This window comes from Aquila chrysaetos, chromosome Z (assembly GCF_900496995.4).
Source record: "Aquila chrysaetos chrysaetos chromosome Z, bAquChr1.4, whole genome shotgun sequence".
Classification (NCBI taxonomy): Eukaryota; Metazoa; Chordata; class Aves; order Accipitriformes; family Accipitridae; genus Aquila; species Aquila chrysaetos.
This window is the reverse complement of record NC_044030.1, coordinates 83,525,143-83,547,785: the sequence shown is the minus strand read 5'-3', so window position 1 is coordinate 83,547,785 and position 22,643 is coordinate 83,525,143. Positions and strand designations below refer to the sequence as shown.

Sequence of the window (22,643 nt, the reverse complement as noted above, 5' to 3'; positions counted from 1 at the left end):
ACACTACAGTGGGAGAACGATTAACAGCTATTAATTCATTCACACCACCCTGCGGGGCAGGACAGCACGGTGCTCCCTAATTTAGAACACGGAAAAAGTTGTGGCCACTGGTTTTTGAGTGCCTGGTGGACAACAGAAGATCTACTTCAGGCAGAGATGTCAGTCTACAGAAAAAAGACACTGGCTGTGCCCTGCAGCAGGAAAAGCCCCTGGGGAAGATTAATGTTTGGCTGTACTCTATGATATCAATGCCTCGATGTTATCATATACATGCATAAAGGCTTTAGCACACACTCACGGCCCTCCCAGAGATTAATTTTCCCATCACGCACCCCCCCGCATTGTATCTGTTGAGCTGAACCGTTAGCTTTCATGAAAGCATCGATCCACGATGACGTTCACCAACCCTTGCAGCCTCCCCAGGACTTCTTAAACACCTCATTCAACTCACTAGCGAAACGTGGAAGACTTACCAGTCCGTGCCTTCGGCTAAATACCTGGGCTGGGGCCCCATGGGTTGTGGAGTTTGCAGTTGGTGGCTGAAGTCAAAGCTGGGGTGTAGACGGTGAGGCTGAACAGACATGCGCTCCTGAGCCCGCCTGCGGTGAGGAGGAGACCAGCAAGCGAGTTAGCCGCGCGGCGGGCACGAGCACGTACAGCTCCTCCTCTGAGCCCATGTCAATAACCAGGGGAAAACCCAAACGGTTGGGCTTGTGAATATGTGTCCAAGAGAAAGAGTCGAGGTGGGTGTCAAGGATGATGGGAAGAGGAACCCAGAGCTATGTCACTTACTCGTGGTCACCACGGACATAACGCAGACCTCCGCTCACCCCCTGCGGCATCCACATCCGCTCAGTTTACAGAGGATGCTATTTCATGGCACCATGGAGAGAAAAAGAGGAAACCAAACAACTTCTTCCTTAGCAGCTTTGTGCCATTTGCAGTATTTTCTTTTTCTCCACTGTCAGCCCCATAAACAACATACAAGATAAAACATGTCCCTGCTTCAGCTGTTATCCATCATCATAAAGAAGCTGCAGGTTGCCTCATCTCCCCATGCAGTCCATAAACTCCTGGGGAACCTCATTCATAACAGGATTACTCAGGAGTAACTGAAAGCAGAATTTACTCTCGCTGGCCTTTGCCAACATTTCTCTGGATGATGGACAGGCCAGGCTGGGATCCAGCACCTTGTCCCCCAGCTCTGCTGTCTTTGCAGGCAGGGAAGGGAAAGCGGTAGAATATATAGCAGGGTTTTTCTATGGATTTGAGTCTCTTCTTGTGATTATTGCCCATTTGAACTACTCAGGGGAAGAGCATGGGCTGCTTGATCAGTGTCCACATTTGGAGAGGTACAAGGTGGATACACAAGCATGATTTGCACTACAGACGGACTCATACCCCTTGCTCCCTGCTTACCAGTGGAACCATCACAAAGCAAAGCTATGGGAAAACACTAGAGAAAATGGAGCAGGGAACTACTAGATAAAGAATCTTTCATGCACCCACAGTTCAGAGGCTTCACTTTTAAGGGCATGACCCAGATTCCCATTACTGGGACCTCATGCCCCACACCTGTAACGTTTCTGACACCCTCCTCCGATGCAGCTGTGCTTTCAGAAACAGGCTGTGGGACTGGGCAAGAGGTTCCTGCCCTTTTCCACACCACAACCCACTTGCAATGTAACACTGACAGCATTTACCAAAGCAGCTTCTGCATGGAATTGTGCTCCGTGCTTGTATTTGAATTCAGCTTATGACTAAGAGATAAACACTTGTATCATCGGTGCCTCAGCCTCGCACATATTTGCTACCCAATTATTAACTAATCATTAAATCCACCTAAAATCCAGCTTATGCAAAACAAAACAAGGATGAGAAGAACACACAATTTTCACACAAAAAGGGTATGGAAAGAAAGTGTTTTCCATCTGCAGCATTCCTTCCAAATGAAGCACTATCGCAAAGACTCATCCTCTGATTCTTAATCCATGGGTACAACCCACAAATAGCTTCCATATGTTTCCAAAAAAAGCACTCCTCTCCTACGTGCTATCTAAACCCCTCTCTCAAGAAACACAATCAGGACAAGGCCAGGCATCTACTTCCACCTCTGCTGAGTTACAGTAATTCTCTCTGCAGTCGTCAGCCCAGTCTGAATTTAGGCTGCTTTCTGTAATTGAATGTGCTGCAGGTCAACAGCATCATCCCCTCACAGAGCTGGGAAGCCTACCTAGACCCAGGGGAGCGAGGTCTTCATGTGCAAAACCTGTCGGAACAGGTGGATACAATCTCTTAGACGGTTTTGAAACAGCAGCTACGAGGAGGTAGCTCGTGCACGCCGTCTATCGCTCCCTCTGCCGCGCAGGACAGGTTCACTGCAACACCGAGGTGTTACCATCACGATTCTCCTACAAGTGACAAGGATAGGTGACCTTGGGACGTACTAGATGAGCATGGGATGGATCCCCATGGGAAAGATACACCTGGAGGCGCAACCTGCCCTGCAACTTCCCTTCTGCCGGATGCTTTTTGGGGGTCCGCAGACCAACCTGTGAAGAAAGGTTCCCACCGCGTGCTGCCGGGTTTTTGCAGAAGCCACTTTGCTCAAGCGAGGCTGCTGTAGGTTCTCGGCATCCTTCGGGAAGAGTCAGATCCCCTTACCTGGGATGGGGCATGAGCCGGCGGTGCTGTGCCTCGAGAAGCTGCTGCTGGAGGAGGTATTGCTGGTGAAGCGCCTGAGGTAGGAAGGAGGGTCCGGCCACGTCTTGGAAGGGCAGGGCTGGCACCGGTGCCAAGGGCTGGTGCAGGGGACCGCTGTGCTGGTGCGCGGGGGCCATGTGGGGGGTCAGCCCCGGCTGGGGCTGCACCGCGTGAGGCAGGGTGAAGTCGGTGGAGAGCTGAGGCTGGGGACCCAGGTGGAAGTGCCGGCAGGAGGTAGCATGGGGATGCTGAGACCTTTGAAAAGGAGCACCTGGAAGAGAAATGCACGGCCGTCACGGGGGCCGGCGGCGGCCAGGGCAGCCCAGCCCCATGGTTGCCCATCCGGGGCAAGAATTGGGCAAACGGGTGTTTCTCTCCTCTGCCAAAAGGGTTAAAAAAAGAGAACAGGTCAGTTAACGCCGATTACGTGGAAAAAATGTTGATTTTGACTTATAGTTTTTCTCTTCCAAAAACCATTGGAACCAAAACATAGGTTTGGGTTCAAAGTGACTTTTTGGCTCCAAATTGAAGTGTATACTGATGAAAACTGCTTCAGCTTGTTTTGGTTTGCCTGTCTTAAAGAGAAAAAGAACAAAAGTTTTAATAGGGCCTGTAGCGATAGGACAAGGGGTAATGGTTTTAAACTAAAAGAGGGGAGATTCAGACGAGATAGAAGGAAGAAACGTTTTACGATGAGGGTAGTGAGACACTGGAAGAGGTTGCCCAGAGAGGCGGTAGATGTCCCATCCCTGGGAACGTTCCAGGTCAGGTTGGATGGGGTTCTGAGCAACCTGATCTAGTGGAAGATGTCCCTGCTCATGGCAGGGGGTTGGACTAGATGACTTTTAAAGGTCCCTTCCAACCCCAACTGTTCTATGATTCTATGAAATAGCCTCAAAATTTTAGAAAAAAAAAAAAAAAAAATCTGTTTTCTGAAATATAGTTTCATGGTTATGAGCTCACCAAAGTTCTCAAAGCTTGCTGAATTTCCGTGCAATTCAAGGTATTTCTTTGCCTGTCTAAAAATGTCCCATAGGCAAGGAAATAATCTCTGCTCTAAGAAACTGTCTCTCGCTGACTGCAGGACGTGAATGAGACACCTTCCACTTCAGAGTGCCGGGATTAAGACCATGCGTCTTTCAATAGCCCATCCTCGTGAGCTGCATGCAGGGAGAAAGCGGCTGCAGGAAACACAACATGGACTGCTATGAGACCAGCCATGAAACCGATGGGAATGAGGAAGAAATGAGGTGTGAAAGATATCCATAGCGGAGGCTTTTTGCAAAACATCTGGCACTGGCTTGCACCTCGCTCAAGATCCTTGCTTGGATGGGCCCTTGGCCCAATCTGACACTTTAATTCCGACATTCCTAGAGCACTTACAGGCGTCACGGCAAAACTTTTGGCTCTTAAACTAGGGGAAGAGTCAACTCAGAGGTGAAGGATGAGACTTGAGCGTGGCTATTAGAGATGCCTCTTTGCTGAGGATGAGCCCCAGGGTAGGACACCTACCCTTTTATGCAGCGTTTTGAACACCTCATCTTCCTAAAAAACTCCTCTTTCTTTTTTAATCTTTGGGAATGGCACAAAATATCCAGGAACAACAGCACCACAAGACACTGAGTGTCATTCCAAGACAGAGGCAGGCACATCATGCCTTCTTCACCCAGATCCCTTCTGCTTATTTCCCCTTTCTGCTGGCAGGCAGGGCCAGTCCATCACAGCAGCTCAGGGAGCCCCGAGCGCTTTCTGTTCATGCCCGTACGGAAACAGAAGATGCACAAAGCAAGCCAGATGTCAGCAAGAGAAACAACGGGAGAGGACCTAACAGAAATGAATGGTTTGCAAAACTGTGCATAAGTAATTACACACAGCATCCCTTAAATACAACCTAATCCTCCGTAGTGCCCCTCTGAGAGAGGCAGTGGGTAACAAATACGCGTGTCACCAGCAGCAGAACTTCTTAAGGTGATAATTTCTCATGCTGTCAGATACCGGCATGATTCGACTATGTTATTCATTAAAACCAGAGGAGGTGGGATCAGACCCGCCGTTCCTCAGTGACGGAGCTGCAAACCCAGACCCAAGAACCATACACATACCCCGTTCCCCCGGCACTGCAGGTTACATTTGCTGCTGTTGGCTTGGCCCCAACTCACCATACCCCACTGGCAGGTAAAGGCTGAGGAACGACATGGGGATCCTGTGCTGCCCTGGCCCATTGCTAAAGTTGAGCAACACCATAATCAAGGGGAGATGCCTCCTAACTGCTGCGTTTGCCGCGTACTTGCAAAGCAACTCACGGTGAATTGCTCAACCTCTAATGGCCATGGGTCCTCCCGATGGAAAACTGCTGCAGCAAGTCACAGGTGAGCAATTTTACATCTGCAGGTCTTCGCGGGGCCTGAAGACAAGGTGTGAGAGCAGGTTCAAGTGCTAATCCCTCTGCACACCCAAACACACCAGCCTGTGCCACCAGGCCGCAGTTTGGTTGTATTTCAGACAAAAATGGCTTAGGGCAACGCAAGACAGAGAAGCTTAGTGATGTTCCCCCATTTTTACTGGGACACATTTTGTAGCACATAAGTAAAGCAAAAAAAGCCAGTCTCTCATCTTATGCACCTCTCTCGTCTCTTGATGCCTGGTGCAACCTTAGCCAAGGATTTCCAGCCTTTTGCTGTATCTTAGGAGGCCTTAGTCTGATTTAGTGAAACGTCTGCGGGGCCTTTGATGCAGAACCCATGATGAACTAAAGAGCACAGGGTGGGCAGATCATCTTGTCAGTGCTTTTGACTTGAATTTTTCCTCCCATACCAAGACAGTCCTTGTGAGGAACTTGGTCATACACTTCCCTGTGGTCCAGAAAGTGCAAACTTTATCTCTGATATCTGGGCAGGAAGACATGCAGAGCCAACATAACGTACAGTAAAAGCCTAACTCACTTTGTTTTGGTACAGAGAGTTAATTTGCCTTAGTTTGAGGCACTAGTCAATTAAATCAAGCAATTTTTAGTATTTTTTCTGGTACCTACTGGTGCAATGATGCATTTCCCTCCATAGGAAAAATACTATCAAGATATGACCAGGACCATATGATTAAATAAAATCCATCAATTTGTTTTAACATAATACACTATCTTGTGTTGTAATTGTTCATTCCCTACAACTAATCCAATTGCTGATGAGGATTTTGATGGCAAAGCAAAGACTTTAGGGAATACTTCAGCAGATCTATGCTTATTAGCAGTCATCAAGTCATACAGCTGGCGTAACTGAACCAGCTTGCACAACAAAGAGACAGTCCTTGCCAAGCACGGTACTGGTGGACCCCAGAAAGCCCTGGCAAACAAATAACAGCGCAAAACAGACCTTTACATTTCTGAGTTATCTATTTTCAAGTTTACCCTCTTCTGCTCATTGTATCTAGCCACAAAGGGCTTTGGTGGAGACTGCTTTCCAAGTCCATGCGTCGGTCTCGCATACTCAAGGTAAATCCAGTGTCACCCTGCTGACACCAGCTGAGCAGCCTTACTCCACATAACTCACCATGACCAACACCAAAATCTGGCTCTCAGGCTCTCACCCCTATTCAATGCAATGGAGAATTTCATGTTATCAGTGTCTATTAATGATTACTCTGCTAGCACATCTTCCTTCTCTTTCCCAAGCCGCAGTTTAGTCCTAGATCCCATTTGCATTGGAACTGACAAGCATTGCCCATAAAATGCTTCAAGAAAATTTGATTCATGGATTTAATCTGCTTTTTGCCTGGACAGTAATATCTGCCAGAGCAGAGAGCAATCCATGACTAAAAACCAGTCCAGATATGGCACTCCAGCTTTTTGTTTTCACTCCCCAGAACAAGGGCAGGGCTGACATTTTCATTAGCTAAGCTTTGAGGACATTTCTGCAGCAAAGACCATGAGGTTGGAAAGTGTGCCTATCAAGCTCCAGAGCCATTAATTGCATTCTCCACGAGCCATGTTCCCCACCACCTGCCCCAGCAGTGGCTGCAGGAAGGCAATGTTGCTCCGGGAGCAGCAAGGCAGAGACCTTCTGCCAGCTCAATAAGCTCAAGTTTTGGTCTTCATCCTACAGAAGGATCCTCCTTCTCCATTGGGATACTTTGATTTTGCAGGAAGAGATGTCAGCCAGATCTTAGATGGTTTTTTTATGGCCTACGCCAAAGGCACCTAGCAGGTTCCTCAGCTTCAGCGGTCTTTGCTGCAAACACTTCTCTCCTCCAGCTGAAGAGGGAGGGGGAAGCCCAGTGTTCTTGCTGGAGAGAGAAGTCCTTACCAGCCCTGAGAGGCTTTTGACCTGAGGCCAAGCTGGAAACACATGTCCCCATGTCCAGCCTGCTGGTCAAGAGGAGAGGGTCCACCCCGCTGCATGAGGCTCATTGACGTGGTCCTCCTGGTGGCACGAGTAGCTCCAGCTGCTCATATCTGGAGCCGTGGAGGACTAATTTCTCTGGACTCACTGTCAGGCTGCCCACCAGCCAGAAATCCTTCTTTCCTTGTCCTGTTGGTTCTTCCTTTCATTTAAATGCTGTTGCTGTGGCAGATGATGACAGCTCAGAGCAACATCAGATCAGCAGCTCTGAGATGAGCAATGCGTCACATCTGTGTCAGCAAAGCAGAAAACTTACTCCAGTTTCGTGCAGTCTCCCATTAACTGGTTCAGGCCAAATGTCGTTGAGATCAAAGACCTCTGTCTCAATGCAAGCATCTAAACTGAGTTATTTCTCAGCAAAGCAGGGGGGTATTTCCCCCCTCCCCTTCTTTGCCTTTCCTTTCCCTCTCCATACTCGTTCCTCACGCTCTTCTGTTGACCATACACATTTGCAAGGTCTGCTGTCTTTCTTAGCTTGCCCACGCACCCACCCAAACTCCCAGTTTGGACAACCCTTGTTGCCTTACGCCTATCTGGCCTCAGCTAAGCTGCAAAGGCAGCTAATGCCTGAGCCTAGATAATCTAGGTCTAAAAAGCGCCTTGCAAGTCTAAAAGTTTGCCCTAACACATGGAGCCAAAGATGAGATCCAGCGGAGAAGTGAATCAAGTCTTGGGCAAGCCAGGCTATCTGTGGGGTGGGAAAGAGGAGCTACGTGGTCCTCTGACATGCCTGGGGCCAAGCCTGGCCCAAAAGAGGTTACGGCACAGCGTGATGGTGTAGGACCATGTGGCCATGGACATCTCATCCACCTTGTGCCTTTGGGTGACCACCAGCAACACTTCCCTGCCCTGTGTGATGCTCTGATGGCCGCAGCATCCACTCCCCCTCGGCTTCTTCCATCACGTCTCAAAGCCAAGGTCAATGCCAGGGATCAAGGCCTGGGGGAATCAGCGCTTCATTAATTCCTGCCGCTACCAGAACATGAGCGCAGACCAGCAGCTGCCCCAACCGGTCTGGTTCACCTCTGCTACCACGACAGACGTCGCGGCTTCATGCCGTGATGCCGAGGACCCGCCATGGAGCTGGGTCTATCATATTCCCCACAGGTACACAGCTCGACGACGCCGTGGCCCCATCTCCCTACCTGCACCATGAAGACAATCTTCAACTAAAAAGCCTGCGGGGAAGGTTGCTTAACAGCTATTTACAAAGCACCCAAAACACTTAGCTGGAAGGTGGCGTTACAGGCTGCAGTCTCAAACTGAGGAGGTATAAATTCATTTTTAGAAAGCCAACAGATGATGCAGGCGCACGGATAGCTGAACCTCTTCGGCTGCTCGCCACCACGCCGTTTCCACCCTTCGCTCACACAGGCTTTGAACACAGCGGAAACCCGCAGGGAAATTCATCACATCCTCCTCGCCGCCGCTTTCTCACTTCCACGGCTTTTTCTTTTTTTTTTTTTTTTTCCTCAGTTCTACAGTTATATTTATTGTTCCTATACATTATCTGAAGCAGCCTGGACTTTTTTTCTTTAAAAGAAATGATTCTGCTTCCTTCACACCCCCAGGTGAATCTGGCAAACGATGCAGGTTGGTATGTGACATCGAGTCACAGAAATGTACTGGTCTGATACTGGCTATTTCTGTCACTGGGGATTCTCGTTTAACATCAAGCAAGATTTGACTATGCATATGCACATGCAAATTTATCCATCCAGCAATATTTCACCCAGAAAGGCTCAAGGGATCTGCGCGCTCATTAAACACTGACCCACCTCAGAGATGCAAAGCCCCTGGGTAATCCCAGCAGAGAGACAGGGGATGCTATGGGATTTATGAAAAGAAAAACCCAGAAAGCAGAACAAGTTATTTCCACCTCCTTTCCTCACGGCAACAATATTTTTGACGCAGTCGGGCTACTGGTAAGGGACGCAGGATGAGGCCCGGAGCTGGCGCTGGGGATAGGTATCTCGAGCAGACAGCTGCAGCCCAGGGAGCCCAGCCACCTTCGAGAGGAAAACAAAATCTGTCTTATGCTGTTAAGCTGCCTGCGATGCATGTGAATTTTTCCCCTGGGTAAGGCAACCTGGCCGGCTTGTCGAGGCATTCACGGTCTGCGTGCGAGCATGTGGGGGCTGAGGGGGGGTAGCGGGGAGGCTGGGGCTGTGTATACCTCTCGATCCTATCGTGGCTAGAGAGGGAGATGGCAGCTCCCAAAGAGCCCTGGCTTCACTCACTGACAGATTTTGAAGCCGCGGAAGATCTGCCCGTCGCAATCGGCCGAGCCGGGGGACGGAGCCGTGCCGTCTTGGGCGTTTTGCCCTGATTAGAGCCCCCACAACCCCTCCTCCTGCCCTGGGAAAGCAGATAAACCCCATAAACAGGAACCATCCGCCGTGCTTCTCCAAGCACCGGGCTCTGCAGAGAGCCTGCCAGGCTTTTAATAGCCCAGGCGCCTGCAGTTTCTTTCCCTGGACGTGCATTAAAATTCCCCTCGGAGTCAGCAACGCGGTGGGAAGTTAGCGTCGGTCCCCGTGGTATAAAACGAGTAAAGGCTAAAATCGTGGGAGCAGCTCCGGCTTCACGGGGCACACCGAGAAGGACCGCCACGGGGGACTCAACTCACACTTCGATTACAAACAAGCTACTAATTGCCTGGTGCCATCAGCCATGTGTTAACCCTTTGTAAATTATTTGTGAGTATACCCTTATTAAATGAGTTAAATCGACTTGCTAATAGGAAATGATGGGTGATAATGCACCTGGAAAATAAAAAATGAAAAAAATAATCCCCCAGGTGAAATCCACAGTATATTCAGCTGCATAAAAATTTAGTGGTCTTGCACAGAGGGAGATATTATGCCGTCTCACTCCTGTTATAGGATAGTAAACTGCAGGGTGAGGAGATTGGGGCGGGGAGGATGGAAGAGGAGGAGGAAAGAATTTGAGAAAAATTTATCAGACAGAAAGGACTCTGCCTCACTTTCAGCACCTTCCCCAACAGCTTTCTCATTTCGTTAAGTAAACCGCAAGAACCGTGCCAAAAATAATAGGCAGCCAGCTCAAATCCAGCCCAGGGTGCAGCCTGCCGTCCCAAGCATCTGGTGCCACGCAACGGGTAGCAGACCCCAGCACCAGCCCGTGGCCGGGCGAGGAGCAGCCCCGGCACGCGTTAGCGATGGATAAAGAGCATTTTCATTTGCCTTATTTGCTTGGCCAGACTGTACAGCACCAGGGACCGAGTCAGGATGGAGCCCTTGCGGTGGGCAAAGGGCTGGTGTGTGTTGGTTGGCAGAGCGTGGTTGGGTCCTGGATGGAAACACGAGGTTTTGGAGGTTTACCATCCTCCCGCTCAGAGTCTTGCACATTTGATAAAAAAGGGCTGCAAAGGGGTTTAGGGGCCGAGATGGGCCCCCCCATCATCATTTAACAGTTTGGTGGTCACCACTACGCAACAGCCCTTATTGCAGCCCGCCTCTACGGACCTCTGTGCCGGCACAGCGAAACACAGCTCAGCTCATCGCAAAACCCGCACAGACGCAGACCTGGGAGACCGCAGATCGCCCCTGCCTACTTGTACGATCCCCATTCAACATCCTCTCACCCTGACAAAACCGCTCATTGATTTCTGAGTGACGTGAGCTGGCGTGGCTGGAGCATATAGGCTTGTACACACACCCGTAGTCCCTAACACGGAGCAGAGCATCTCCTCTCCTGCACACCATGGGGGGGGAACCACATACGGCCCTGATGTACCCAAAAAAAGGCTGAGCTGGGACTCCTTCCAGAGCCCAAACTCGGCATTCAACAAAAAAAAAAAACCACTTACAACTGGCAATAACCAGCATTTATCAGCGTATTTCTATCTGGGCTGAAGCAATGCTGAGCGGTGGGGATGGGGAGCAGCAAGAGGTATTATTGGGATATGACTGGGCAGCCTGGACCCATCGCAGGAGGGAGACGGCTGTTTATACAGCGCTGTCTGAGGGTTTTTTCCTGCAACTCTTTCCCACTAGCTTCAGGGCAAAAAAAAAAAAAGTTTTGTTGAAAATGATGTTTCACAGGAACGTGTTGAATTCAGCAATATTTTCCAAGGAAGAAGGAGAAACACTTTGGCGGCGTTGCTACACTGAAATCCGTCTTTTTGCTTTTGTACTTCACACTATGTTTTAATTATAGCTTTATTCTAATGTACGGTGTTTGAGGGTGTATTTACAATTTTTGGATTGTCACACCAAAAAGCCAAACCACACTGAAAGAAAATGTTTTCTGAGATTTAACGGTCCCAATTTCACTACTCCCCTCCCAGGCTCTCACGTTCCTGGAGGGACAGGTGGCCCCGGCAGCCTGGTGTGATGTTTCCCACCCTGCCTAGCTCTTCCTCCCCAAACTGCCCCATTTCTCATGGTTTTGGGCCCAGCTCTGTGCATCTGCCAGGAAAGGGCACTGGAGGAAACGCAGCTTTGAAGATGTTGCAAACCCCCTCTGCGACTTTTTCATAACGTCTCTCATTTCTCTTTCGTCTGAAGGCATCGGAAAAGATGGAAAATGAACAGCCGACAGGAATCGCTTGCCCTTAAAGCCTGGGCTAAAAGCAGGGGTCACGTCTCAGGTCTCAATGACATTTTTGGGCTGCTCGGCCGTTTGCAGGGCTTGTGTTCGAGCAAAACCCCGGCGCTGCCAAGGGCAGAGAGGGTTTGGCTGGTACCTGAACTTCAAGGCAACTCTTGGGGCTTTGCCCGTCAGCCATGCAACCCGATGTGCTCACCCATCTCTTCTCACCCACCATCATCCCAGCCAGCTCCTATGTGTAACCCAAGCCCGTTTTACGTGCCGTATAGCGGGAAAGGCAAACAAAATCAGAGCTTTTCCCAGTTTATTGGCAGGCACCTTGGCTCAATGGCTCTTCTCCAAGGTTTGGACTGTTAGCCCAATTAAAAAAAAAGTGGAAAAGGGAGTTGGAGGGGCCAGGGGCCCCTTTGGCCAAAGAAGGCAAGAGAGCTCATCTTTTTGTGGTCATACATTACTAGCAGGGTGTTCTATCCATGTGAATCACTCCCCAACCTGGAAATGGGAACATTAACCAGGGAAAGGAATCCATCCTCAATTTAAAAATAAAAAATAAAAAATCCTGACGTGACAGCGGTCTATTACTTGGCTCTGCCTGCAGAGAGCAAAGGGGAAGCACTTGGAGCAAGCCCTATCCCTGCCCTTGGGAATGTAAAAACGTGCTGACTTGTGCACGCAGGAGCCTTCGACTTTGATGGGCAGCGATATGCTGCAGCCAGTTGTTTGGAAAGGGAAATTCAATACTTGGGTTTCCAATGTTTCCTTGCCTTCACAGTGTCCAAAGCCCTCCCCAGACATTTGGAAGTGCTCAACACCTGCCTTAAAACACTCTTTACTGCTCCTAATGACCGGCCAGGGGCCTTGCAGCAGCTCCCTCCTACCAGTAACGATACGCAGGACGTCCAGAAACAGGCAAAAAGCCAAAACCATGGGGAAAAAAAACCCAGCTAGACATTGCAAGGACCTGGCAGGATCCTGGGTGTTGCGCAGCATTGCTCACGGAGCCTCTTAATTCTGCGACAGCCCAAACCAAAACCCTCCACCCAAACGCTGCTAAACCTGGTGGGTCTAAAATCCAAATGCAACTTTAACCCTTCCCCAGAGAAGGTGTTAATGGAAAGAGCCAATGCCCTCAGCTGTCTCTTGTCCCTGTTTAAGTAAAAGGCTTTGTGATCCCACCTAGTCTCAAACCTAACATCAACGCATGCCACCCGTGGGCACCCGGGAACCAGGGCTTATCCACAATCCCGGCACAGGCACCCCAATCCTGTGCCAGCCCAAACATCCCCTCCCTTTTGGGCAGCTTTTGGGTGAGAACCGGCGGTGTCGGTGCCAGCCCTCTCCTCTCCACACCTTATATCCAGTTCATAGGGATTTCCCCTTATCATCAAAGAAGGAAAAGATCTTTTTGGGGCACAGTTTGCCTGACCTGCTTTAAACCTCCCTGCTAGGGAGAGATCAGAGCAGCGTTTGAAACTTGTCCTAAAAACATAGAGGAGGTTATTTTGGGTGGGTTATTCTGCACCAATCCCATCCATCTCCATCTCACATGCATTGATTTTCCCCCCACCCCATGTTTTAAATGGGACTGTAATAACCAGCTGGGTTTCCTGCTGGATTTATTTATCTGCAGTTTAAGCCCAGAGGTGGGACATCCCACCCAACACGTCTGCACAGCTCCAGAGTGAGTGGCAGTGATTTGTGGGGCAGGTTTGGGAAACCAGCGGAGTGTTTCACTATTTCTGGGAACAGCACATCAGGTTGGACAGGGGTTCTTTTGCTGGCTCTCTGGCAAATCAGCCTCAAAGCCAGAACTTTTTGACAGTGGAGCACAGCTCCAAGTTTTGTTTCTCCTAGCACCCAAAACCAGCTGTCTGACCTCACGGAGAGAGCACAGCGCGGGGGAGCGGCAAGAAGTCAGGCTGGCTATTAAAGAGAGGGAGGTGGCAAGCGTTGGGTGTGTCATTAGTGCCGCTATTAATGCTGAGGGCTAATAAAGTCTGTAGCGGTGAGAGGCAAGGATGGGAGTCAGGACATGGCACGTCCCCTTGCAAAGGGATTGGTTGATCCCGTGTTGCAGGTCACTTTCTGGATTTTATCTTAAACCCTGCAGACACATGCCGGGTAGGGTGCAAAGCATTTACTGGGCTGCACGAGACCCTCAGTGGGGCCAGGAGGGCAACTCTCGCAGCATGTGCGGTACCTGCCACCCAGGGAAGCCAATATACTGTACGGTCTCCCTCGAGTTTTTTAAAGACTGCCCAAAGCCACACCAAAAAATGCCCTTCCTCACCCCACAAGGCAGAAGGCAGGACATTCAAGAGCTGGCACTTCTTCCAAGTGACAATATCCAGAAGACAGGAGCGCCTTACAATTGCTAGGGTACAAAAAAATGAAGATTATCTCTTAAGAGAGAGCAGAAATGCTCCAAGTAGGTGGGTCCATGGGATACGGTGAAAGAACAAGGTAAGCAAATCCCCTGTACAGCGCTATAAGGTCCCATCCTGAGCCCACGAGTTCACCCCCCCAGTCCAGGAACGGTCCTCAGCATGGTGGCTTGCACCTGTGGAGCTCCTGCAAGTTCCCAATCCCCACTGGACCTCTTCATTTAATTAACCTAACGGACTTTGGAGGTTAGATCATCACTGTGCACTGGTTGGAGGTGCAGTGCAGGGACCTGTTTGCACCCCCAGCACGGCGGCAGCAGCAGCCAGGGCCATGGTCCATCCCAAGGACCAAGGCTGAAGAGAAGCTGAGTGAGATGCGATGGGTGCCGGCAGTGAGCTGCCATGGGTCACGGCAGCTCAGCAGCTCTTTATGCTGAACTGATTTGAACTCAGGTTTGGGAAAACCCCAGCTACCGTGAGTCTTGGGTCCTGGCAATTCCACTTTTATGCTCCATGAATAAGAAGTCTGTAGCTAAAAATCAAAGATCCTGGAAGCCTGTTCCCCATTAAACTTAATATCCCAAACTTTATAGGTATGTGTCACTCCAGGAGAGAGAGAGAGCTATGTTTAAAGTACAAGTAAAACATCAGTTTCTCGATGCACAAATAGCTCTTACTTTACATTTCCGCATGAGGTCCTGGCATGAGTTAGTGATGCTAAGCCCTGCTGTAATAACATATAAAGGAAAACTACCCAGACAGCAAGAAATATGTATTTTATGGGGCTAAATGTAAAGTCATCCATCTAAGAAAAACCATACAGGTCCTATTTGCAGGTGACAGGCTATCTGAGGGAAAGTGATTTTTGGTAATCAGCAAACCATGAGCTCCCAGAGCCCCGGCAGTATCTAAAAGCACAAGTATTTGCTACATAAAAAGCAGGAGGTGGGGTCCTTTGGGAGCAACAAGCCCCTTATATTGATGCCAAAGCCAGGAAGGAGGCTTGGAGAGGAGCCCAAGGGTGCCATGCATGTACCCTGGAGGGACGCACTGCAGGAGACCTGTGACTCCACGTCAGAAAGAGCAAAGCTGAAACCACGGTTGAGCACAACCTAAAACGGTGCCTCACGTGCGTTGGGCAGGATGAGGTTCATCAGCCTGGTAATGAGCCCAACAAAACCCAGTGGCTGGGACTGACCTCCAGCCAACACAGGCATCGCATACTCAGAGCCAAAATCCCCTCCTCAGCACCAGGGCTGGTAAAGCTGAGGCTGGATGGTTTCCTAAAAACATCCTCTTGCTCAGGCAGGAATTAATTTTGGGCTGCGAGATGGGGAAGGTGACAACAACTGTCCCTTCCGGCACGAAAATCCACCCGCTTGTGAATATTTTCCTCTCCCACTGAAGTCAAAGAGGGCTGATTGCGAGGGACTCGCTTTTCCAGCACAATGGGAATAGGAAATCAGGTTCCTGCTTATTCCATCAAGAATATCCCGCAGGGCTGCAGGTGGCCCAGCAGCAACCAGGTAGGATCTCAGGCAGCATCTCATTTCCCTGCAATCAGCTTCTGAAATATCCCAACAAGCATCTGGCATCCCTGAGAGAGTTAAGACTAAGTCAATGTTTCCGTCATCAACCTCGCTTTCGAGGGGCTCGTAACTCTCGACGTTTGTGCTCTCATGAGGCCAAAACTTGGCACAGAAGCACGCGGCCCAGATGCAGTTTTATTTGGTAATAAATAGCTTAAATCTCATAAGCCTTTTTTTTTTTTTTTTGGCTTGAACATGTAAAATGGGAAAAGAAAAATGTGTGGGATTTTTTTTCCTACCTTCCGATAATTTTGGAAAAGCAGCTTATACTGAATAATAGCAGGCTTTTTTCAGAAACACAAAGTCCACGATGCCATTTCTCAAATATCCTGCCTTTTTTAATATCCGCTCTTTAACAGGATCAATGTCCTTCGCCCAGCACAGCACCAGTATTGCAGCCCAAGATTTCGGGGGGTGACTCGCAACGCCGGATTATTCGATCTTTGGCATATTAAGCCTGATGTTCAGGAAGAGTTAAAACATGGCAAAATTCCCCAAGCCCTTTAATCAATGCCGGTAAAACGTTTTAATGATGTATTGCTGTTTTAATTGCACCCCTGTGACATCCCACTTCTCTAGAGTTCAGGCAGTTATTGCAGCCCAGCACTATCTAACCACCCCCTGGGTGAGCATTGGTTTTTGTCAGCTATCCACCGGGATTTTAGCACTTTCAGATTTACCCCAAACTCAGCCTTTGCTCTACCGAGGCCAGCTACTTTCCAGTGACCAAAAGCCGAGGAGACACCCCAAGCCCCCAGCCCAAGGGCTTGGCTGCCCTTCAAAAGTCCACCTCAGCTGGAGCAGAGAGAAATAGCAGTGATTTTGCTTATACAGTCAGCTCCAGACGTTGGAGGGTCTCCAGTGGGACACTGGGCTACTGTCCAGCTGGTGCCATTATCGGAATGCTTTGTTATCTGCAGGGCTGGGATTTTTTGCAGGAGGCAGTGGGGGGCTGCCGGGTATGGGAACGTTGCACTGGTATTGGGAGCTAGGCTGATGTTGGGTCAGGGTCATGCAACGTGGCCCGAGGAGGACTCTGCAGATGTTACATTAGGAAAATGTCCTTTCCACGGGGTGTGGATCCACCCATCGACCTCTCTGAGCCACGTCCCCATTTGCTGGGAGGGAGGATTGAAGGCAACCCTACAGGGTTGGAAATTTTCCCCCAAAATGGCCTCCCACCAAGTTCTCCATCTCAACGCCGGGCTCGCAACCCAACGGCACGCACAGAGCCTCCCCACGCACTCGTCCCACCTCTCAGCCTCCCCAAATCCCGACAGACCCAGTGAAGAATAACTTGCAAGAGAGATACAGGGAATTTGCTGGCTGGAAACAAGGCAGGCGGCTCATGCTGCAGAGCCCACCCCTTGTCCCAGAAGGTCCCAGCCTGCCGTCAGCCCTGCGTACGTGTAGTCTCCAGGAGGAATGAGATAGCCCGCATATGGTATGGATTTGCACAGGATCCAGGAGACTCGCTAAATGAGGGAGCGGTGGATCGGAAGAAAAACTCCCAAATATACAGATACACTTTGGGCCATCTGTCCTCAAGCAACACCAGCCATAAGCCACATTATAAAGCACGTAGGAGATGTCACAGCAAGAAGTTGCTCATGTGAAACTACTCTGACATGGCATAGCAATTGCACCCAAAGAAGAAGCATCCTCCTGCTGCAATGAGGCCACTGTTGGTAGGTGGACAAATTGCAACGCTGCCTCCAAAGCTAGCTCCGACCACAGCAAGGTCTTCCCACCTCTCGTTCACATAAGATGTAACCCAGCTCCCGCAGCTGGGTCTCTGGAGAAAACACCAGGCACGGTCCACAGTTGGGAAGCATTTGCTTAACATCAGGCTGGTGCCAGGTGTGTCTGCTGCAAATCCATGCATCCTGGCTTCAATCCGTTTGCAGAAAAGACAGCAGCAGTAGGTCTGCACTCCCTGTGCTTGCCGTCAATGAATGGCTTTTTTTTTTTTTTTCCTTTTAGATTTAAAGGCAATAGAGTGCCAGTAATTAAACTAGTCTAAAGAAGCAAACCCAGCCACCTCAAACAGAAAAGCTGTTGCAGAGCCAAAAGATTAATCCACATAAATATTAAAGACACAGAAACTACCAACAAATCCAGAAGGAACCAAGCTGGGTGACGAGGGAGACCCATACGCAAACCTGCAAGCCCTGGTTTCACATCTTCTCCAGCTGCCGCGGGAGGAACGAGGGGCTTGAGCAGATGAGGACGATGCAGGGGAGGGGGAGAGGGACCCCAGCAGCAAAGTCTGCTCCCTCCTCCGAGCAAAACACAACCCCTAGCAGTCTGCCTCCTCGTCAAATTAGTTCAGGCAGAGCTAAACTGAGCATCGCAGGGTGGGAAACTGGTCTGGGTCCAGAGTCCTCATGCTCCATCACCCCCTTGGTTGGACATGATGGGCACCTCGTGGGATGGAGAGCACTGGGGACCTGGGGGAGCTGCTGGAGAAGAAAGTGCTTCTCAGCAGGGGATAAGCCAAACCAGGTGGCCTTAAGTGACCCGAAAGGAGGGTTACCAAAGCAATGGCAGGTGAGTTTATCTCCCTTCACTGTTTTCTTTCAAAGAACTGCCTCCTCCCATCGCGCGGAGCAAACCGCCCAGCTGGGACCCGAGCTGACCTCCTGTTATGATTTTTACTATTCCTGACAGTGGTTTTGCCAAGCCCGCTCAGACAGAAACATTTTTCCTCTCTCACGTGGATGTTGTTTTTGTCACATCTACCTTGGAAACCTACACGCTGCCATTCGGCATAACCGGCAAGCACAGCAGATACGGGGAGGCTACACAGCCCTCAGCCCCGCTGGACCAGCAAACCCCCTTGGAGAAGCCCATTAGCAGCACCAGGTTGCCACCGTTATCTTGTTTTTCCAAAGCTGGCCTTGCTGTTGAGAAACAAAGCTGGCATTCAGAGGGAATTCAGCTCCCAGGGCTGCGGGTGCTGCTTTTAACAGAGACAACAAAATAAAGAGGGTTTTGGTTACAGGGTGCAGAATAACCTGTAAATTGTTGTTTATAGGGCTGGTTAAGTGGCCCATCAATACAAATAGTGGCAATGACTGGAAACCGGTGGGCTGTACTGGGGAAGGTGAGATGCTGTGGCAGGGAAAGCATGTGTCCCTCGAGGGCTTTCTGCACACCAGGCACTTTTTAACTTAACTGATACAGCCACTCACATGTTTTCAGGACCAGTCACTACCCACCACATATGAGGTGAGGTTTCTCTCATTCCAGTGGTTATTTCATGTTGGCAGGGTGTCCCCTACGGGTTTTTTGTGGTTTTAATGGCTGTGAGGTTCAGCTGCTCCTCAAACTCCTGGTTCTGGACCTCTGGAGGTTGTGGGAGACCCAGTGTCAGACACCAGAAATCGGACCAGGGGAGAATTAGTGAACCCGGTTAGACCAGCCATCCATGTCACCACAAGAGCCAAGGAATTTGCCAGTTAATTAGCACAATACTATTAGGAGAAGGTTGGTGGCTTGGGGAGAAGCCTGCAGCCTTGTTGAGCTCTTTCCACAAGAGTCTAACCCCCCAGTTAACCTGATGCTTTGACTCTGCTTTTCCCAGATGAAATTCCTGTCCGGTACAGTTCCTGCACTTGCAACTTCTATGTCAGATGAAGCCTTTAAAAGACCAGATTTTCAAACAGATGCAGGACATGGTGATCTATCTAACAGAGAGGTGTCCCTTGCCATCCCCAGGAGCCGGGATGGGAGGCCGGCAGATGGACAATGCTCCGTTTCACAGCTGCTGATTAAACTCTGATGACAATGCTCAGCAAAACGCCAAATTAATTAGCACTAGCCACACGATCTACAGGTCCCTTTTGGAGTTAAAAAAAAAAAAACAACCTAAGAATTTTCCAAATTTGTTTTCGCACACCTCACTGGCCTGACATTTTCCCTTGAATTTGCTGTACCTGAAGCTGTGTCTCTCTTTCACAGGGGGCTTGTGCCATTTTTAGATGCCGTGAGTTTGAACGTGTGACAGAAGGATCTCTGAGCCTTTACAGCTCTTGGCCTTTCAGAGAGGATGGACTAATCTTTGGCTGATATTTAGCAGAGGCTTGCAGCGCTGCACACAACCTCCTGCTTGATATTGTTATGACCTTTCAGCTTCATTTGTGAGACCATGTCAAAGTTGTTTGATTTCGGTTCCTCTGCAGGACCTTCAAGCAGACTTTTTGTGCCGTGACAAATCACAGCACACCCAAATTAGCTGTTTCTGTACTTAAACGGCACGGAGGGAGGATGGCGAAGTGCTTGCCCAGTGCCGTGAGGACCGGGCTGGTGAATGCACCCTGTTTTACAGAGGAGGAGGTGGAAACTGGGCAGAGGACGGAGCTGGCCTGCGCAGCAGAAGCGGTGGGGAGCGGACCCAGGGCTAGACCCTCTCCTCTGCATCTCTCTCATGAAAAGGTGTTTGTACAACTGCAGGTTTCTGCCATGCCGTTCCCTTCCCCACTGCCTCTTGGCGATGCTTCGGGGAGCGAAGCCACCTCTTCCCCTATGACCAGTCAAGGTCTCCTACATCACCCCATGCTTGCAGGGCATTTACAGGTATCACCCCACCCAGGGCTCCCACACCGATTAGTGTGTTACCATTGGTAGTAAGATGAACCACAGAACAGGGCTGAGTTTCTACCAGTAGCAGCCTAGATACCCCTTTTTTGCCTTACATGAACCACTTTTTCCAGCAGCATGCGGTTTTCTGCCCTGCAAACCATGGACGCATATGACCAGGAGTGGGAAGATGCGCCCTGGAGGGCACTGGGTCAGCCCCAGGGAGGTGGGCAGCAGATTTACAGACCATAAGATAGCTCAGCTTCGTCTATGTATATCGCTCCTGCATCTTAGGGATCCTTCCCAAAGGATGACAGAACACCTTTTACAGCATCATGGCCCTAGGTGTTCAGGAAGCATTTAAGAAATTGTAATTGGATCTTTTAGCTGGCCCAGAGCTTCCTGCTGGCTCCAGAGAGATGAAGACATCTGCTCCAGACCGAGGAGGGACCGCGCTTTTCCCTGTCAAACAGCTGGGATGGTGGGCTCATTCTGCAATTTTACTTTTTTCCTGCAAGAGCCCCGTGCTGGGAACTCCCCGCCTGTAGCTCGCCTGCCTGCGCTGCTCCACCAAGGGGCAAGCGTGGCTCACGGGGAGAGGGGAACAGGCAATAAACCTGGTTGATGGTCCCAGCCTGGACACTTACTCGTACTTTTTGTCTTTGGCACTTGCAGGGCAGGAACTGGCCAGTGCTGGGTCCCAGGCAGAGCCCAAAGTCCCGAGCCACAGGCAGAGGTTTGTGCTTCTTCCCACAGTCTCAAAAATCCCACTGGAAGGGGGGAAAACAGCCCCTGCCCAGCGCAGCTCGTCACCCAGCTGCACAGACGTACTCGACAGCAGACAACCTCACCGAGGGAGCATCCCAAATCAGTGCAAGCTCCCCAATCCCCAGGTATATCCTATTAAATCAACCCGTTGCCTGTACTTCCCAGCGGAGCAAGGACTGCGACCGAGCACCAGGGATGCGGAGTGACCGCATCCACTCTGGACACCTACGGATTTTTAGCAGGTGACCATCCCTGAGGCCAGATGGGAACCATAGGGAACCCAATCGCCGCAGGTAATGCACCCGCAAGGAGGGACCCCACGGGGCAATGGGTGCATCAGGAGAGACCCCACGGCTGAGGGTCTCGGGAGTACAGGGCCTGTGCATCTCAGCAAAGCAAGAGAGACCAGGAGGGCGATGGTGATGGTTACGAGGCTGGAGATGCACCCATCTGAGAGGGGCCAGGAGCATCTCAAAATTTTCCACCAGTCCAGGGCAAAGAGACTGTACCTTGCTCCTCCCCGCGGGACACGAGAGCCTACCAGGAACCTGCGTGGTTGAGAAGTAGGAAAAAAAAAAAAAAATGCACTTTTTTTAGTTCCATTTGTGACCTCTAGGCCCCAAGGATTTTTACTAATTACTGAATTTAATTTATATATTTTGCCATCTTCTTGGGGCTAAGGCTTTGCATTGCTGGGCCTGTATTATTTCCGTTACAACCTGCTGGTGTCCAGAGAAACTTCAATTTAAATATCAGTCGCACATTAAGGTCAGGCAGCTCAATTCCATTAACAGGCGGCAAGACTCAGCCTCCCTGTAATGAATGCTGCCCGTGCCTCCTAATGATACCAGCAGAGGAACTGGGAAGAACCAGCACAGAGTGATTGGCACCCCACTGACACCAGGGACCACAAAATTGATTTTAAAAGTCCATTCATCTTCTACAAATCATGGCTTAAGTTTTCCTGACCTGTGACAAATCTGCATGAGCTTCAATTGAAAGATAGAGCCGAGAAGAGGAAAGAAAAAAAAAAAAAATCCACGAAAAACCCTACAAAAAAAACCCCAGAAGCAAGAAATAGATTTCAGCAGGGTTGCTCTGTCTCAGTTTCTAGTCCTCACCCCAGCCATGTACTTCTGCCCATCACTTTATGAGCAAGGTTAAAGGTTTTTCATCCCGCTGCCTGCCACAAAGAGCATATAGAGCATTTAAAGATGCTACAGGATCCTCCCTGTCGCTGGACTCGTGGACCTTGGGTCAGGACAAGTCCACCCCAGTCAGACCTATCGGGTGCTAGTCTCCATCTGCTTTTGACAGCCCAACAGCCACCAACACCGGGACATTCACCTCCCACCCCCTGGGCTCTGCACCTGGCTGGGAAGAAGCTTTGAGGAGCTGGCAATTGCACGGCAGAGAAATGAGCAACGAAGGTGCCCACCCCATCGCTTTCCCGACCTCTTCCAGCACGGCCCCTCGGCCGGTGGTCCACAACACTTGCAGTTTCTCTCCCTGCTTCTACAACGACGTGGTATAGCTGCTCTCACCCACGGGCAAAGCAGGACCTACGAAAGCATCAGAAAATACGTTTCCTACTCTTCAGCACAATTAATCCAATCCCGAGGGTGCAGCCACCTCATGGCTACACCAGA

The 22,643-nt window shown here is 50.1% G+C and overlaps 1 protein-coding gene across 2 annotated transcripts in view; it reads right to left on the bottom strand.

Annotated features, from left to right (window-relative positions):
• The window catches only part of RNF165 (ring finger protein 165), a 52,776-nt gene that overhangs the window by 12,643 nt on the left and 17,490 nt on the right, over positions 1 to 22,643 (bottom strand). For both annotated transcript variants that reach the window (XM_030005162.1, XM_030005163.1), the window contains exons 2-3: positions 2,665 to 2,974; positions 474 to 599 (exon numbers count right to left, since the gene is read on the bottom strand). In XM_030005162.1, the coding sequence (XP_029861022.1) occupies positions 474 to 599; positions 2,665 to 2,974 (436 nt within the window). The remainder of the gene's footprint in view (positions 1 to 473; positions 600 to 2,664; positions 2,975 to 22,643) is intronic.